This window comes from Macrotis lagotis, chromosome X (assembly GCF_037893015.1).
Source record: "Macrotis lagotis isolate mMagLag1 chromosome X, bilby.v1.9.chrom.fasta, whole genome shotgun sequence".
NCBI lineage: Eukaryota > Metazoa > Chordata > Mammalia > Peramelemorphia > Peramelidae > Macrotis > Macrotis lagotis.
The window spans coordinates 35767904-35786088 of record NC_133666.1 but is presented as its reverse complement, the minus strand read 5'-3'; the positions used below and the strand labels follow the sequence as shown (position 1 = coordinate 35786088).

At 41.4% G+C, this 18185-nt stretch overlaps 1 protein-coding gene across 2 annotated transcripts; it reads left to right on the top strand.

The window, feature by feature from the left end:
• Positions 1-308: 308 nt before the first annotated feature.
• Positions 309-17504, top strand: LOC141500633 (uncharacterized). Of its 2 annotated transcripts, XM_074204004.1 has the most exons (11): positions 309-548; positions 1685-1772; positions 4329-4419; positions 4573-4683; positions 5012-5071; positions 5485-5562; positions 7203-7292; positions 9488-9574; positions 10890-10962; positions 15379-15536; positions 17113-17504. In XM_074204004.1, exons 3-11 carry the CDS (start codon positions 4353-4355, stop codon positions 17379-17381), a joined length of 993 nt encoding a protein of 330 aa, XP_074060105.1. In that variant the 5' UTR covers positions 309-548; positions 1685-1772; positions 4329-4352; the 3' UTR covers positions 17382-17504. The 2 variants fall into 2 exon arrangements, with proteins under 2 accessions (XP_074060105.1, XP_074060106.1); XM_074204005.1 differs by lacking the exon at positions 1685-1772.
• The last annotated feature ends 681 nt before the right edge of the window (positions 17505-18185 follow it).

Below are 18185 nucleotides of genomic sequence, written 5' to 3'. Positions count from 1 at the left end.
TTGCAAAGTGAACATCTCCCAAACAAAATCTGGGACACTAGATAAAACAGACCAAAATAAAACCAATCTAGGCTGGTTTCCCAGAGAAGCAGCCAGCAAATACCTAACTTCTCAAGCAAGGGTGGGGAAAAAGCGCAGGGCTCAGCAGTAAAAAAGAAGAGGCCCAACAGGAAGAAAAAAATGCCAAAGAAATACAAAATGAAACACTGTTGCAAAATAGATTTCTGGAGGCCGGGATCATAGCTATAAAAAGATAAAGAATCCAGACCAGATCAATCAATGATCTCTTATTAAAATACTACCGAGTGCTTCTAAAACAGTAGAGAGCCACTTGTCAGGCCTAAAGGTGTTAGGGGAGATTGTCAAGGCAACCCACCACCCAATAGGAACAGACTGAAGCTGCCTATCTTGGGCTTGGGAGGTTTCAAAAAACTCTTGGCTTGAATTTCTCTGCAGCAGAAGAGGCAGAAGCTGGCCAGGCCTGCTCACTTGTGGCCCATCTGCACGTGCAGGCGCGCAGTCAGAGCTTCGATCCTGAAATCTACAAGGTAAGGTCACTAGAAATTTCTTTCTTTTTGTCCCGAGCTTAGGGGGAAGGTGGGTTGGGGAGGGGGAGGCCAGGATGGGGTGGGGGGGGATTCTTCCTTTGCAGTAACTTCCACCCCCCCCTCAAGTTGCATTTAGAATGTTCATTTCTTTGATTTCAAACAGAAAGTGATCTCCATTTTCCTCTATTATAGAATGAAGGGATTTAAAGCAGGTGATTTTTGAGGGCCTAGAATCTCATTTTTAGAGGAGGAAACCAAGGCCCCCAGAGAGCAAGTGACTTACTTGAGGTCATAAAGTCCAATTAATTAAGAAAGACAAGCTCCCGAATGGTTACTGTAGAGTAAGATCAGTGCAAAGGTTTCCTGAGTGGTCTGAAAAATATACAACATGGCTTCCTAAGGGTGAGTTCCCAAAAATCCTTTTGAGGTTTGAGGGCCTTGTGTTCTCTACTCAAGCTTTACTCCACCCAGAGACTACTGGGGGAGCAGAAATGGCGCAGGGAGGGCCAGGTCTGGAGTCAGGAACCCTCTGTGACTTTGGGGAAGTTTCTGGAAGTCTTTGCCTCATCATAAAAAATGGAGTTAATAATAGCCTCAGAGGATCAGATAATATCAGTAAAGGGCTTAGGCTTAGCACAATGGTCGGCGCATCTAGGGGCTTTTAAATGATTTCTTCCCTTCCTTTTTGCTACTGCCTTCCTTCCAAAAATTATACTCCATCATCAAGTTTTGACCCAAGCTTCCAAAGCAATTCACCCCTCCTCTCCATTTCAGTGATTTTTGCAGGGCAGGGACCCTATTTTTGCTTGCTTTCCCCCCTCCCCAGCACTTTCCAGAGTGTAAAGTACCAAATCTGTGTAGGTCTCTCCAGCAGGAGAACAGGTCTCCGGGTTCCTCTTGACCCATGGGGTTCATCTTGGCTTTCCCCCGAGGCCCACATTAAAAACTCTCACTGGCAATATGATCCAGTTTTCTTTGAGCTCACCAGAAAGTCAGCATAGGCCATTCTGAATACACGACCTAGGAGGCCTCGGAAGAGTGTAACTAATTGTATCCCTATGTCCTGCATGTAATTGTCCAACCTGTTACATTGGGAGGAAATGGGACCTAGTGACCCTGATCTGACTCTTTCACAGAAGAAGCAACAGCTATTGAGAAAAGATCATTCAAAGAGCTCAGTTTGGGACTAGGAACTGCTGCCACTGCCCCCGGCCCAGCCCCAAGGCAAGCATCCAATTTTTATTTGGATCCAAATGAGTACTTATATTAAAGTACTTATATTACTTATATTATATTATGAGTATTTATATATAATATTATATATATACTTATATTATTATTTTTATATATTATATATACTTATATATATGCTTATATATTATATTATTATATTACTTATATTATACTATGAGTACTTATATTATATCTATATACTTATATTATTATTTATATATATTATTCTATATATATTTATATATATACTTATATATGTACTTATATATAATATTATTATATTATAAAGTACTTATATTACTTATATTATGAGTACTTATATAATATTATATATACTTATATTATTATTTATATATTATTATATATACTTATATTATATGTATACTTATATTATTATATATACTTATATATAATATTATTATATTATAAAGTACTTATGTTACTTATATTATATTATGAGTACTTATATAATATTATACATACTTATATTATTTATATATATTATTTATATATATATTATTATATATACTTATATTATTACATACTTATATTATTACATATACTTATATATTATTATATTATAAAGTACTTGTATTACTTATATTATATTATGAGTACTTATATTAATCCTGGGAATTAATTAATAAGGAATCTTTCATATTAATATTAAAAATACTGATATTGGGGTTCATGTTTAATATCAATATTAAGAATACTTGTATTATTGTGGCATATGAATAGGAGTTCTTGTGGTAAGATCATTTCAACTTGGTGTGTGATCTTCTGTCTCTATAATTCACTTAAAAGCACTGTAGACAGTGGACAAAAGGGACATTTCTAAGGCGAGAGGAAAGAAAAGAGAAGAGAGGAGGGAAGGAAGAGTCATGTACTGGAGTGCTAATTGGCCCTCGTTTTTGTTTCTTTCGTATTTTTCCAACAATATATAAAGATAGTTTTCATTATTTGTTTTTTGTGAGGTTTTTGAATTCCAAATTTCCCCCCCCAAGAAAGCAATAAATCTGCTAGATATAACCATGATATTAAATATATTTCCATATTAGATTGAGTCTTTTTTAGATTCAAATTAGAAAAAAACTTGACCTTTTCCTGACTTAGGATGAAATACTCCTATAGAAATCACAATTCTGAAGGGACAAAAAAAATGCCCCTTCCCTTTGCTGTTTTACTCTGGGTGGGGAGGAAATATAGCACTTAAAATCTCTCTCCATTAGGGAGCACAGAGTTCATGGGATCAGAAGTTTAGAAAAGTCATTTAATCCGAGCCCCTCATGTTACAGGTGAGGAGCTTTTGAAGGCCCTAGAAGTGGGCTGATTTCAGATTCAACCTTCTTTTCTTCTATAGCACCACCCTGACTGCTGTCTCTCCCAGCCCACCTGGGCCCCTTCCTGGGATGCCCTCTAGAGACAGATGAGAAATGAAACTGTAGCTTAATTAACAATATGGCTACAGAAACTCAATTTATCCTAGGAAGCAGCTTGATGTATGAGACGGGAGACATGAGGTCAAGTCTAAGCTTCATAATTGCTTGCCTGAGTAACTTTGGGCAAATCATTTTCCCCCACTGGGCCTTGGTTTCCCCGCCTCTGCTAAAGGAGGGGTTGAACTGCATGTTTGGCCGACCAATGTAACCTATGGATGACCTCTTCTCAAAATAATATTCTTAAATAATTGAAGGAAATGTTTAATTCCATTTAGAGGTTAGTGAAAATAAAAGATATTATTTGTCCCATCCAAATTTACAAATCTAGTATAAATCTGGCAGAAAACCACCAATCCCAGGATAATAGCCTCTGGAATATAAAATCTCTAGGAATCAGTTCCCAAATACAATGGACTAATGTAATATCTCCTAAATCACCAACACCAAACTGATTACAGTTCAAAGCATTTCCTTAGTCATAGCTGGCCTAGTAAGGAGTGAGTGTTCATTTGAATTGGGCAGCATCACAAAACCATGGGGTGACGTAAAAACAGCCTTCTAGATCCCTTCTAACTACCTCCTCCTCCATCCACTTTCTTTTTCTTACATTTGTCACTCAGGTACAATCTCCTGATCGCCTACTCAAGGTTGGGGGAGTGTCTATGTGGGGTTTTATTATTCAGATGTTTTGCTTGGCACTAGTTTTTTTTTTTTTCAGTGCTTCTACTTTCTAGTGTATCCATTGACTCTGAGAAGAGCATTGGGGACCCAGGCAGGCAGTTTACCACTGAACTTGGTGCCAGAGCTCCCCCCTGCCAAGCTCAGAATTTGGTATCATCCGACCCCTTTAAGGCCTGCTTTTCTGATGGACCATCCCACCCTTTAGTTTGGTTCTACTCACCATGCCAACCAAGAGCTCAGCCTCAGAGGAGTGGTCCAGGACTGTGTGACAGCGTAATGGACAGTCAGTTAAAGAGGCAGACACTCTAGGGAAGAGGCAGTTTCTATCTTAGAACCTGCAAACATCTCAGATTCATCTGAACCCTTTCCTGTAAGGGAACAGACAATGGGGATGTTTCCATGAACATTTCAGTTTCCTTTACAGGTTAAAACAAAGAATCAGTTCACCATGTATATGCGGGCCTTTACCTTGATTATTTGCATGGAAATGCTGTTCCATCTCTCCATTTATTCAGGTAAGTCGAAACTTAACTAGAATGTTAACTGGGTTGAAATGGATTCCCACTGATGGGAGGGGGAGGGGAAAGGGAGAGGGAGGGCAGGATATCCCCAGATTGTTTGACTAGTTGCTTTAATTTCAAGACAAATAACCCCAAAGCACTTTGCAGCTCCTGTGAATTTCTGTGACTCCAGTACAACGTCTATGGCAAGCATCATTCTGGAAGATGAAAAACTGGACAAGCAGCAACACTATTCTGTTCACAGCAGTAGCAGCCAAGGTAGAACATTTTGTTTATAATTGGCAAAATTGCTGCAGCCCCCAAAGGGGGAAAACAGTAGTGGAGGGGCCCTCGAGGCCGGGGAAGAATGCAAGTATATGGCCCTTGTTCTTATGTGTTTGTTTTACTTTATTGGATAAAATTAAGTTACCCAAAAGAGAGACAGGAAGAAAGGGGGGAAAGGCAATTTTCTGTGTCATCTAAGGCATATAACATCTCACAGATAACATATAGTGAAATCTGGATCAAATGCTAGCTGTCTCCCTTAACTAGCAGTGTGGACAGTCATTTCACTTGTTGGTTTTCTCCATCTGTAATGTGTCATCAGACACTGTAGGCCACCAGAAGAACAAGAATGAGGATAACAAGCAAGTTGGAACTGGGGCTGGTAAGTAATCTCCTTTACTAGAACCTACAAGCTATTGGGGGTGAGCAGAATGTAATGAAAAGAGGGTCAGAGAGACTTGGGTTTAAGTCCCCCCCCTTTGGCCCCTACCGTCTGTGTGATGCTGGGCCTCGACCATACCAATGTCCTAGGCAGCCCTCAGAGACTACAAGATCTTAATTAGTAGGGGAAGGTTTACTGCTTTGGGACTTAAGGTCAAAGGTCTGGACGGGACAAAACCCCCAAACGAAAGCCTCAGGCCCTTTGGGGGCAGCAGCTGTTTAGGCAGCACCAGTTTTGTGCTTGAGAACCTCAGTTTCCCTTATCGCTGCGTAGGAATGATCCGATAGTAGAAGGATCTAGGGTAGCTAGTCACTGTGTTGTTTGGGGTAACTAATCCTCTCTCTCTTTTCCAGGCCATGAATTTGGAAGAGCGGACATGGAGAAAATACGGAAGTCTTTACTAAAGAAAGGATTCAATTGGCCTGATGCAGGTAACAGAAATGTTTTCCTTTTCAATTATCTAGCCATTTTACAATGTCACTTCAGGACCAGACAAATGCTAGTTACAAAGATGGGCAGCTTACTGAGCAACCTGCTAGGTTGAGCACCCAACAACCAAGGACATGTCTAGGCCGGGAGCAGGCCTTTTCTGAGGTACAGAGGAAGTAAGGGAAGCAAATGGGGCATGCTGAGTATGCCAACACAGCTCACACCCAGAGGAGACAGGGATAGTCAAGTCATTGGGAGCTTCAGGTGGCCTCTTTGCTTTCTTCATCTAGACTTCCATAGTCCCACTCCCTGTGCTGCTTGTTTGAGGTGTGCGATCATGCTGGAAGGCCCCCCTCCCCACTGAACAAACAGGCACTCTATGTATAGTCTGAATTTCTGTCTGTGCCTCTGGGCCTCTGTCTCCATCTCATCATCCCTCTCTGTCTCTTGTTTCTGTGTGTATGACTCTCCTTCCCCCCCCCCCCTCTGTTTCTGTGTCTTTTCTACTTCTCTATCTCTTATGGTGCTGTCTCTGTGCTAATCTGTCTCTCCCTGGCTTTGTCTCCTTCCCTTTTCTCACCACCTGATTCTGTTTTTCTCTCTCCTTCCCTTTGTGCTCTCAGTCTCCTCCCCTTCCTCTCTGTGTGTGACTGCTTCTGTGTTTATCTGTCTCTCCCTCTGACTTTCTTTCTCTGCTTCCCTCTGTCTCTTTTCGCCCTCTGTCCCTGTGTCTCTCTTTCTGTGTCTCTAATCTCACTGTGTCTCTCTCTTCCCATCTCTCCTTCCCTCTCTTTCTCACCACCTCTCATCTGCTCTCTATCTCCCTTTCTGTCTCTTTCTTATCTCTGTGTCTATCTCACTGCTTCTGTGTCTCTATTGCTTCTATTGCTTTGTCTCTGTCTCTCCTTATATGTGCCTCCTTCCCTCCTCCCGTCTGTGTGTCTCTCTGCTTTTGTGTGCTCTCTCTCTGTCTCTGTCTCTGTCTCTGTCTCTCTCTCTCTCTCTCTCTCTCTCACACACACACACACACACACACACACACACACACAGACTTCACACATAGGGAAGGTGAAAGGAGGAAGTTTATCCGAGGTGGAAGTGCAAAGGGTCAAGAAAGGATTCCTGGAATAGGTAACCTTAGAGTCCTGCCAGTAGACAAGTGCTGAGGACAGTGTAGACCCCAGAGAAGTCTGCGCCAAGAAACGTTGCTGCTGAGCACATTCTAGAGCCAGTTGGCCAATCTAGTGCCAGTGAGGCCCTGGCCTCTGGTAGCCTGCTCTTCTGCTGATGCCCATTGGTTCCTTCCTGCCCTCCTTTATCCACAACCCCCATGCCCCTGTTCTGAAGATGTGCCAAGTTGGGTGACATATTGCTTCACTACCAGACCTACCCCAGGGGGTCGTGGGACACACAGGTTCCCAGCAAGATACGGGCTCATCTGGGCTCCGGACCGGACTTGGTGATTTATTCCCTGTGGGTGATATACATGGCAGGCAGGCCCCTTCAGTCAAGGAAAAGGGACAGGGCCCAGGGCCCGGGAGGGAAGGCCATGTTTGGAGGCATGTCCACAGATCCTCCACACAGAGCCCCAGGTGCAGCACGCATCTCTGACTGCGCTAACCTCTGGATTCTTAAATTTCAGCGGTTCTTCTCAAAAAGGCGTTAAAGGAAAGAATCGGAAAAAACAGCTCGCCGGGGTTCATGTTCAGAAAGAAAGCTGCAGGGAGAAAAGGTCTGTCAGGTTTGCTTGTGGCCCAGGGGGCCTCTGTTTCCCTCTCACGTCTGCCATACGTAGTTGTCAGGCCAGGAGCAAAGTAACTTGGGGCAACTGCGAGGCTTCCTCCTTCCAGGTGATTTCACTTCTGTCCACAATCACAGGGCAGGGCCCAGGGCCCTCCTAGAGCAACTGCCCTCCACACACCACACAGGGCCCAGGGCCCTCCTAGAGCAACTGCCCTTCACACACCGCACAGGGCCTTTGTGTGTTTGGCTGTGTGTGTGTCTGTATGTTTGTGTACTGTGTGTTGGTTGGGGGGAATGGGACTTATCCAATGCACACACAATACAAAGACACACAAAAGCTGGTCATTCAGTCTCCTAGCCTGAGACACTTGTAGAAAGATGCCCACAAGGTCCTTGTTGCACACACTCACTTGACACCTGCTACACAAAGACACAACAAACCCAATACACACACTGACCTTGTGACTCCAGCCCAGACACATAAACTGTGCACGATGGATAGGATAGGTCTTACCCCCCACACCAACACAGAGTACACACACACACACACACACACACACACACACACACATATACACAAAGACTCACACAGACACTCACAAACACATAGGGAAAGACACACACACACTACACAGGCACACAAAAGCTGGTCATTCAGACATCTGGCCTGAGAGACTTGTAGAATAGATGCCCACAAGGTCCTTGTTGAACAGTCACCTGACACCTGCTACACAAAGATACAACAAACCCAATACACAGACAGATCTTGTGACTCCAGCCCAGACACAGAAACTGTGCACAATGGATAGGATAGGTCTTACTCCCCCCAACACACAGTACACACACACATGCACAAAGACACAGATACAGACACTCACAAACACACAGCCAAACACACACACACATACACACACACACACACACACACTATATAGATACACAAAAGCTGGTCATTCAGTCTCCTGCTCTGAGAGACTTGTAGAAAAGATGCCCACAAGGTCCTTTTTGAACACAATAACCTGGCACCTGCTACACAAAGACACAACAAACCGCACCACACACACTGACCTTGTGTCTCCTGCCCAAACACTCTGCAATGTGCACACTGGATTGGGTAAGTCTCACCCCCCCACCAACACACACACACACACACACACTCACACTACCCTGATTGGACACATTGAGCATGCAGAGATTCGCACAGCCTCTCAGTAGATACCCAGATATGACTGATTTATCTAGAAGTGTACACATATATCTATTCTCACTTTATACATGGACCTCAATGTGTACATCCAAACACATACCCCTTGTTGATCTCAGTAACCTAGGTTACTCCTGCCCACACAGACACAGACCTTTTCATTAACTATAATGGTTGCAGTGTTTCCTACACTAACAAATGGTTGCAGTGTTTACTACACTAACAAATAACAGATACCCCCACTGAATTTGTGACTCCTATAGCTACATGCATGCGCATGCACACATGCACACACACGCACACACACGCACACACAAACACAATTTGCTCACTGAACACATTGACCTGAGGGATTTTTGTACACAGATGCAGACATAGGCTTCTTGTCAATTGATATTTAGACACTCATCAACACACACACACACATACATGTATGCACACACACTCCTTCCATGAAAAAACAATTAAATAAATGATTCATACACATATAATCACACATCATTTTGTCGCCTAGTTTACGTGACCCTGTACTAACACACATTTCTCAGTAGTCACATTGCCTGAAGTGACTTTTACACAAAAACATGTATGAAGAGAAGAGATGGATAGAGTTGTTGACTTCATGATAAGGAATTATGGACTATGTATTTGTACATTTATAAGTCTCTATGTTTTTTTTGTATATGTATACATGATAATATATATGAACATTAAATATATATATGTATAAACATGTCCACATACAGATACACACATACATATCTAAGCACTGAAAATTGTTGCTCAGCAAACATAGTTCTCCCCAATTCTTCCTTCCCTGATTTCTTGCCCATCAGTTCTCCCCCTGAATGGGGAGGGGGGTTAGAACCAATACTTTGATAGCCATCTAACAACATCTCTGAGTAATATAGACACATCTTGTTGCTAAATAGATCAATTTTAATAGTAACTTCCTAGCTAATGCTCTTTTTTTATTCCAGCCTCTAAAAATTTTACTGTGATCAAGGAATGGTTATACACTGAAACAAAAGATCAATCTGTGAAGAAGGGAATCACCTGGAGTGAAGGTTCATAAAGTCTTAATTCTAATCAATTCCCCTGTTAAGAAATACATATTGTTATGTCAGTGTGACCTTGCCTTCATAAGTGTGAGTGAATGAAAAACCTGTGTTTATTTAGCAATCATTTACTACATATGCAGGGCAGCTAGGTGATGCATTGGATGGAGCAATGGCCTTGGAGTCAGGAGGATGGGAGTTCAAATCCAGCCTCTGGTACTTGCCCAAGTACACACTAGCTGTGTTACCTTGGGCAAGCCACTGATCTGGATTGCCTCACATCCAGGGGCATTGCCAGTCCTCTTGATCCATATCTGGCCATTGGAGATGGATGACTCTGGAGGACAAAGTGATTCTGATGACTTAGCACAACCACCTTCGCCCTCACTCAAGTGAAGTTCCTGTGCTTGTCATGGCATCACCTCCCTGATGGCTTTATAATACCATCGCAAAAAAAGATTAATTTTTCCCCTTTATTTAAAAGAGAAATTTGAGATCACTTGAAACATTCTGCCCCCCTTCCTCTTATTATTCCCTTCTAGACACATTTCATTTTCCATCCAAAGGCTGATCCTCTCTTTATTGATGGACCAACTCAATGGGCTGTCTATTAAAGTTCAAGGAATTCTTTACCTATTGGGTTCTTTCTTGTGTGGATAGTGAAGCATAAGGACCCCAATGAGATGAGTGGGCTCCCATGGAGCATTTAGAGGATGATATAGACAAGAGTAGCACAAGATAAAAAGGCAGGGATCAGTTATAATCTGCATACACCATTCAGTCTTCCTCCTAACATTAGACTGGAGCTCCTTTAGAGCACAATTGTACTTTACCTTTCTTTGTATCTCTGGCACTAGCACAGGGTAAGACACAAGGAGGTGCTTAATAAATATTTCTTGACTTGATTTACATAACACATCAGGAAATGGAGGCAATAATGATCCCCAAATTTACAAAGTACATAATGAGAGAATTATATGAAATTTTAAGGAATGCAGATGCTATTCTAGTGTGTTGGTAAGAACACTGCATTAGGATCAGAAGACTGGAATGTGAATTCAGCCTCAGTCACGACCTGGGTGACCTATCCCCAGCCTCTCCAGTTTCTCTCCTCTGAAACATGCCACTTATAAGCTTTGCATTGCCTATCTCAAAGAGTAACTTATACGCAGCAAGTAGCTGATCATTTGGGTAGCCAACAAAGGGATATAGGAATCACCTGACAAATCTAACAGCATCATGACAGATCAATTTGTATATGTGTGTGTTTTTTCCCATTTCCCACTTTAACTATTGATATATAATCATTGGCCTCTTCTTGCAGAAATCATATTATTTGGCTGTTTATCACTCTTACTCGCCTTGATTGGAGGAGCCGCGCTGTGGTTAGCCATCTAGTAAGTATATTTGAAAGCCAGTAAATAGAATATTTTTCTCATTCTGTGATGGAGCTACTACTGGCATGCTACAGTGGGAAGAATACTGCAGAATGATGAAACCAGACTTGATGACCTTTAAGATCCTTTTCCCCTCTCAATCTCTGACCTTGTCTATCAATTATAATGCCCATCACTTGATCAATACAGGAATTATAGAAGGATGGTAACTCTCTCATGACTTTCCAGAAATTAAAGGGAGATGTTTCAAATGATGAGAAAGTGCAAATGGAAATTAATGAGCAAATAGTTCCATGCTCAAGGCAAGATCTTTGAGCTCAAGGCAAGATCTTTGAGCTCAAGGCAGTGGGAAACCATCTTATACTATAGCCTATTATATGTAATGATTGGTCATTCTGGACTGTTCTAATTTCCCTTATGCAAATCAAACAAGACTTGGGTTAGAATCAGATAATGATACTTTCCTTCCCTTAAGTCTGGTTGTTAAGCCAGAAATCAACTCCAAAGGCTTTAAGAATTATTTTAAAAGGGACAAAGTGGCTTACAAGAGGGTGCTAAGCATTCATCCATTTGTGTATAGATATTGTCTGTCTGCTTTGTAGACCAGAGGCACAGCCCATACCTTTTCTGTTTTCTCCTTTCGGAAACAGTAAGCAGGAGTCCTTAATTCCTCACTGGTGATATGTAAAGAAAGAAAATTACATCATCCCCAAAAGGGATGTCATCTATGACTCCTAGAGAGAATATTTATAGCCTGAATTTGAACCATAGATTCACAGAACTCATTTCATTTCAAAGGACGCAAGGTCAGATGCCCAAGAAATTTCTTATAAGAAAATGTAGATCAAGGTTTTCATGACCTATCATCCTAAGCTGTTGTCTCATGAAAGCCTTGGTCTAGATATTCTTCTGTGAGAAATTCCTTCAGTGTCTTATTTCTTTTGGTCATTTTAATTTTTCAAGTTGGGAACTTTGCACTGAATGTAAGCTAGCAAGTAGCAATTACAGAATTAAGAGTTAGGTCTTCCTTCCCCTGTGGAGGCCTCATTTTCCTCCTCAGCAAAATAAAGGAGGTCTGACTAAGTAATCCTGAAGGTTCTCTTCTCTAACATTTTGCAATTTAGTGTTTCTATAAAACATTTTATTATTTCCAGATTCTTTCTTTCATATATTTTATTTTGTTCAATCATAAACCATTACTTGAACTCCTCTGTATACAAGGAGACACAAGGTCACCAGCCCTGGGTGACCGTGATATTATCCCCATTATACACGCTGAGAGAGGTTATGTAACTTGCCCCAAATCACATGTCTTTTTGTTGTTAAGTCGTTTTTCAGTCATGTCTGACTCTCCGTGACCCCATTGAGGGTTTTCTTGGCAGAGCTACTGGAGTGCTTTGCCATTCCTTCTCTAGGTCATTTTACAGATGAGGAAATGACAAGCCCAGGGTCACCACCGGTAAGTGTCTCAGACTAGATTTGAACTCGGGAAAAGGAGTCTCTGACTCTAAGCCCAGAATTTAATTGACTGCAGTGCCCTTTAGTTGTCCTCCAAGTCAGATGGTGAGTGAAAAGCAAAGCCAGTTCTAGAATCCAGGATACAGGTCTCCTGCCACAACTATATTTGTAAATCTAGTACAGGTGAAGTGGGGAAAAATGCATTATGCATTTTAAAAGTTAGTGAAGATGTGAAGTGAGGAGATCAGTGAGGAAGCTGTTGCCATAATCTAGACTAGAGGTGTTGAAAGCCTAAACAAAAGTGGTGAACAGAGAAAGGATGTCATCTGTAGAAACAGCAAGCTTTGGCAACTGCTTGGATAAGTGGATCTCGGTTTGAGTGAGGAGTCTCAAGATAAACTGACCTTACAAACCGGGGAGACTGGGAGAATGGTAATGCCTTCCAGAAAAATAAGGGATTAGAGAAGAAGTTTAGAGAGTTGTCTTTTGGATGTGCTGAGTTTGAAATTTCTTTGGGACATAGTTTGAAATGTCCTGTCGGCAACTAGTGGTATGGGATTGAAGCTTGGGGGAAGCAACGGATGTTGGATACATAAATCCCTGAGTCATCTGCATGGAGATGTTGATTAAACTATTAACAAGATGAACATGTGAGGCAACTACAGGTATTGCTGCAGTGGATAGAATGTTGGCCTTAAACATCAGGAAGCCGACCCTCTCCCAGGGTTCAAATCTCACCTCAGATACTGGCTGTGTGACCCCTGGGCTTTTCACCCTGTTAACCTCAGTTTCCTCATTTGTAAAATGAGCTGAAGAAAGAAATGGCAAACCACTCCAATATCACTTGCAGAAAAACCCCCAAATGGATCAGAAAGAGTTAGAAATGACTGAACAAACACAACAACAGGGTCTAATGAAGTATTTTTATGGGAATGAGAGTGACTTGGGTCTATTTAAAGTCAGAACAAAACACAACCAGGTGAAAGGGAAAGATCAGAGATTGTAGGGGGACTGGATGATTGAAATGCAGTCAGCTGGGGAAAACAGGACAGTATGGGAACAAATATACACGCAGAGATTGACCCGGGTAAGGATTTTGTCAAAGACTCACTTGGGGAAAAGGAGAAAAAGTAAATGATGTCAGGGATTTTTGAGAAGAATGGAAGAAGGCAAAGCTCACTTTGAGTGATCGCAGTTTTTTCGGTAAAATAGGAGGCAAGGTCCTTAGCTGAGAGGGATGAAGAAGAAGGTAAGGGAAGCTTGAGGAAAGGAGAGGAAGTTTGGATGAGATTCTGTGACAATGAGATAGGGGAGGAATAAAAAGATTGCCTTTCTGTAGTGAAGGCCTCGTAAAGTCAAGCAACATGAATTTTTAGCTTGAAAGTGTGACTTCCTTTGGTTCTAGTCAGCAGTATGTGAGTAAGAGACAAGGAAATAGATGGTGGGAGTAACCCAGGCCTGGGGTTTGGCAAGGCATGATTGACGACAGAACGAGATGGGATGGGGTGAGAGATTTGAGAGTAAATAATGTGGAATTGAAGTGGTTAACTATAAAGTCAAGATTGAGAAGATAAGAAAGAAAAGTCAGAAGGAATGAAATGGTCAAAGAGAGTACTAAAGGATGACAGATGATTAGAAGTCTCATAAAGAACAATAAATATGTTTGAAAAAAATGAGACATGGAGAGAGATGAAATGATAGGTGGTTAAATTTATGTAGAGCAAGGGTTCTCAACCTTTTTTGTAACTTGCACTCAACTGGTGCCTCTGGGTCCCTTCTAAATAAAACATATAGGATCGCAAAAAATGTAATATTAAAATATAGTTACTGAAATATGAAAAAATCAAGCTCACAGGTCCCAGGTTAAGAACCCCTGATATAGAATAATGGAAAGAGTTTTTGATCAAGGGATTAGAGCACTTGTAGGTAATTGTGAAGGCTCGGGATCTGACTGTTCCTCTGTGTGTGACTGAGATGGCATGAAGGAGTAATGGTAGGAAGGTTATAATGTTTAACAAAATTGGGAAATTGGGAAGTTAAAGAGTTTGAAAGATCATCCACATGGATGGAAATGTCCCCAGATACCAGGGCAAAAGTTGAGGAGGAAAGGAACACAGCAATTCAGGAGCTAAGCTTCTTAAGAAAGAAGGGAGAACAATCTAGAAGTTGATAGACCATAACCACCATAATTTGAATAAAGTAGAAAATTTTAAACCACTGAACTTTAAAGAAGGAAAGGATGCTGAGTGATGGTCATGAGAATCTGGGAGAAGCAGGGAAGGGGAAGGAGTATTCTGACTCCTCTCCCAATCCAGTATGTTGGGGATAAAAATGATGTTGCAGCCAGTGCTACAGAGGTTGGCCATGGATATGGTATTATCTGAGGGGAGCCAGGTCTCAGGTGGAGCAAAAGATGGAAAGGGTGTAAGAGAAGTCCAATGTGAATGAGTACCACCATTCTGGAAAGCAATTTGGAATTTGTTATTAAACATCACATATCCTGTGACCCAACTATATAACTGCTGGACTCTTACCCAAAAGAAACAGGAAAAGGTCCTATATGTTCAAAGTTATTTATAATGGCTCCATCTGTAGCATATTATTATAGACCAAATAAGATTGTGATTTTTAACTAAGTCTCTCCTTAAGCATGGAGGGAAATCTGCTGAAGGGGAAAAACTAGAACATCCAATATTGTGCTACAAAGCTCAAAATGTTATCATATCTGCTCTTTGGTATTATCTGTACCATTGTTTGTTTCACTTATTTTAGATCCTTGAGGGTTGATTAAAAGTTGTGGGTTCTTTGTTTATATAAGATGTTCTCTCACATTTCTAAATCGTGTTTGTGTGTGTGTGTGTGTGTGTGTGTGTGTGTGTGTAATTAAAGGACATCATTGGTAGTAAAATGACAAAGCTTCATTGTTGAAATGCCTTCCTATATATTCTCTCCCTCTAGTACCTACATGAAGCGTGAAGAATTTCAAGAAGCTGACAATGTTGCTGAAACTCCTGTTTCATTTAAACCACCAGATGATTCTGATACATTTGAGTCAGGGGAACCATTTCCTACATTCCAAGAAAGGGAAAAAGAATTCAAAGCATTACTCCATACAGGTATAGTTCATGGAAAAGATTCATGTGCTTAACAAAGCAAAGCTCCTGTAAGGAAAATTAGAAGCTAAAAATAGTGGAAACAAAGGACAGGAAAGCTTCACCTTGAAGAGCATGCTTCGATTCGAATTTCTAAGTGATTAAATCTCTGAGGTCCCTCTCAAGGGTGACTCCTTGCTAGCTTCCTTGAAGGTTCTCAGTGGTGGTAGAGCATCTGTTGATTTCAGTCCACTACTAGTGAGCCCTGACTAATGAATAGATGAACTAGAACTCCAGAACTTTAACTTTAAGGCCTGTACCTTTTTCTTCTTTCTGCATGACCTGCCCACATATGCCAAGGGAGTGGAAACAGCCTTTAATCCCACCATTAGCCAATCTGGTTTTCAAACTGTCATAAATTTCTTTTGGATTCTCTTGCCTTCTTGACCCCATGTGGGCAGGAGATCACAAAAGTTCAAAATTTCAAAGTTGCAAGGGTCCTCTTTGTCTAGTTCTTCCTCCTGGGTTTAAGGGATTCAGGGGAAGATCCAATCTCTCAAAACTGTCCCACCTTTTCCTGAGGTAACTAAGGTCTGTCTCCAAAAGAAACTGGTATTCCAGTCATAAAGCACACTGAGAGGCTTCCAGAAGAAGGTGACTTCAGCTACTCAGTAATACTTGAAGCACCTGGGCTTATTACAGATAGAGAAAAGAAGACGTAAGGAAAACATGAGAACTGTAGAAGAGGGATTTAAAGTGCAGAAATAGTGTCTTGATCCGATTTGGAAGATGGGAGGGGAGTGGTGAAGTAGGTTAGATGGGAAAGTAGGCCATTGTGTGGTTCTGGCATCTTCTGGTTATGGAAAGCAGTACTCTAGCTCTTAGCTGCCAATGTCCACTGGCCTTAAAGAAGGCTGACCTTACTCTTGTCCTTGTTGGCTAAGTGTCTTAGTTTTTCTCCAGTGCTATGTGATCCTATCCTCTGTTGTTAGTGTTTTAGTGTATGTGTTCTTAAATTTTGATGTCGAGTGTAAAATTTATATTCTCAACTCAGTGAAACACTATAAGTATACCAACTCATACTAGTATTGTGACCCTGAGCAAAGTATTCGCTCATTGGGAGAGAGGTGGTTTCTTCACCTGGGAGTATCCTACACCAGTAAAATCATGGAACCATTTCCTCTCTATGTCCCTCTACTTTGGTAAGGAGATAGAAATCTCTTTGAATATCCATGTGCTTGAGTGTTGGTTCCATGAATCATTAGATACACTGGTTTTTGATGAGCTGTCTGTGTGACCATAACAGTCTTATTGGCCAAATGTGAAAGATTATGCAATTCAGGGAAAGTGGCTGAAAAGGGGGATTCAGCTGAACCCTTGAACCCTCCATTGATATTGGCTTTCGGCCCCTACCTCAAGTCATTAACTCGTTCCTTGAAAACCTAACATTAGGGGAAAGTGCCTTAGTGGAGATAGTTACTTTCAAAGGGACAATACTAATCAATGTGTTGGTGCTTGGGTGATGTCCACAGGTTAATGAGAGAGGAGTTTGTCTGTTTGTACCTCTATGTTAGTCATTCACAAATATGTCTTATTTTAGTTTTGAAAGCTGAGAGGAAGAAAAAGAAGCGTAAGAAGAGACGAGGAAAATCAGATTCCAAGCTGGACTTCACCAGAAGAGGAGAAATGCTGGCTCAGAGGAAGAAAAGTGATGATTTAGGATTTAACACCGATAGCACAAACTTTCCCCAACTGGATGAGCAAATTGTGAAAATTAAGAATTTGCTCGAGAATGGAAAGATGTTCAGGGAGAAAATACCAGGCATTATAAGAGGGAAGCAGGTTCTCTTGAGTGTAGATTTTACTTGATGGGATTCCAACAAGTGCCCTTAGCTTTCCAATGTCCAGTTTCCAATAATAAAAAAAAAATCTGGTTGGAAATGGAAATGAAAGCAAAAAGGTGAATGGGGAATAAAACTGTGTTGAAGTCAACAGTTTTCTTGGTTTTATTTTTAACTTCACCTTTTCTGGAACAAGAACCTAAATAGACAAGAGGTGGCTCCACGGAGGGTCAATCAGAATGACTTGGTAGGAAAATACTTAGCCTGCCTGTCCATTTTCATCTTCCCAGCATGATAAGTCCTCCGAGCAAGACTTTATGGAGGTGACCCTGAGTTTGTGAAGGCTCTGCCAGTGATGCATAGACTCTGGTTGAGCAGGCTTCTCATACTGGTGACAAATTTGAGTCCGCTATACAAGGAGTAACATAGTTAAGAGATGACTCAAAAGACAAGTTTTTAAATCATCCTTAAAGGCCTTGTGTAGCCCCCTTCCATATCCACGGTGACAGTGGTGGGACAGTAGAGATGGATAGGAGGTTCTTTTAATCAGTCTTTTATATCACCAAAGAGCTAGAAGCTAGGTGGTGCTGCATTGGAGAGAGTTGCTGGGCCCAGGGTCAGGAAGTCTCCTCTTCCCACGTTCAAATTTGGCTTTAGACGCTAGCTGTGTGACCCTGGGCATGTCACTTTATTCTTTTTGCCTCAAGTTTCCTCATTTGTAAAATGAGCTAGAGAAGGAAATGGCAAACCCCTTCAATACTTTTTCCAACAAAACTCCAAATGAGGACATTAAGAGTTGAATATGGGGGCAGCTAGGTGTCACAGTGGATAA

Bases quoted from the DNA above. Each gene is read 5' to 3' on its own strand.
- LOC141500633 (XM_074204005.1), top strand. From the start codon at position 4,353: ATGTATATGCGGGCCTTTACCTTGATTATTTGCATGGAAATGCTGTTC. The intron at 4,684-5,011 runs GTAGAACATTTT...ATGTGTCATCAG, and splicing joins TCACAGCAGTAGCAGCCAAG to ACACTGTAGGCCACCAGAAG. The intron at 5,563-7,202 runs GTAACAGAAATG...CTTAAATTTCAG, and splicing joins ATTCAATTGGCCTGATGCAG to CGGTTCTTCTCAAAAAGGCG.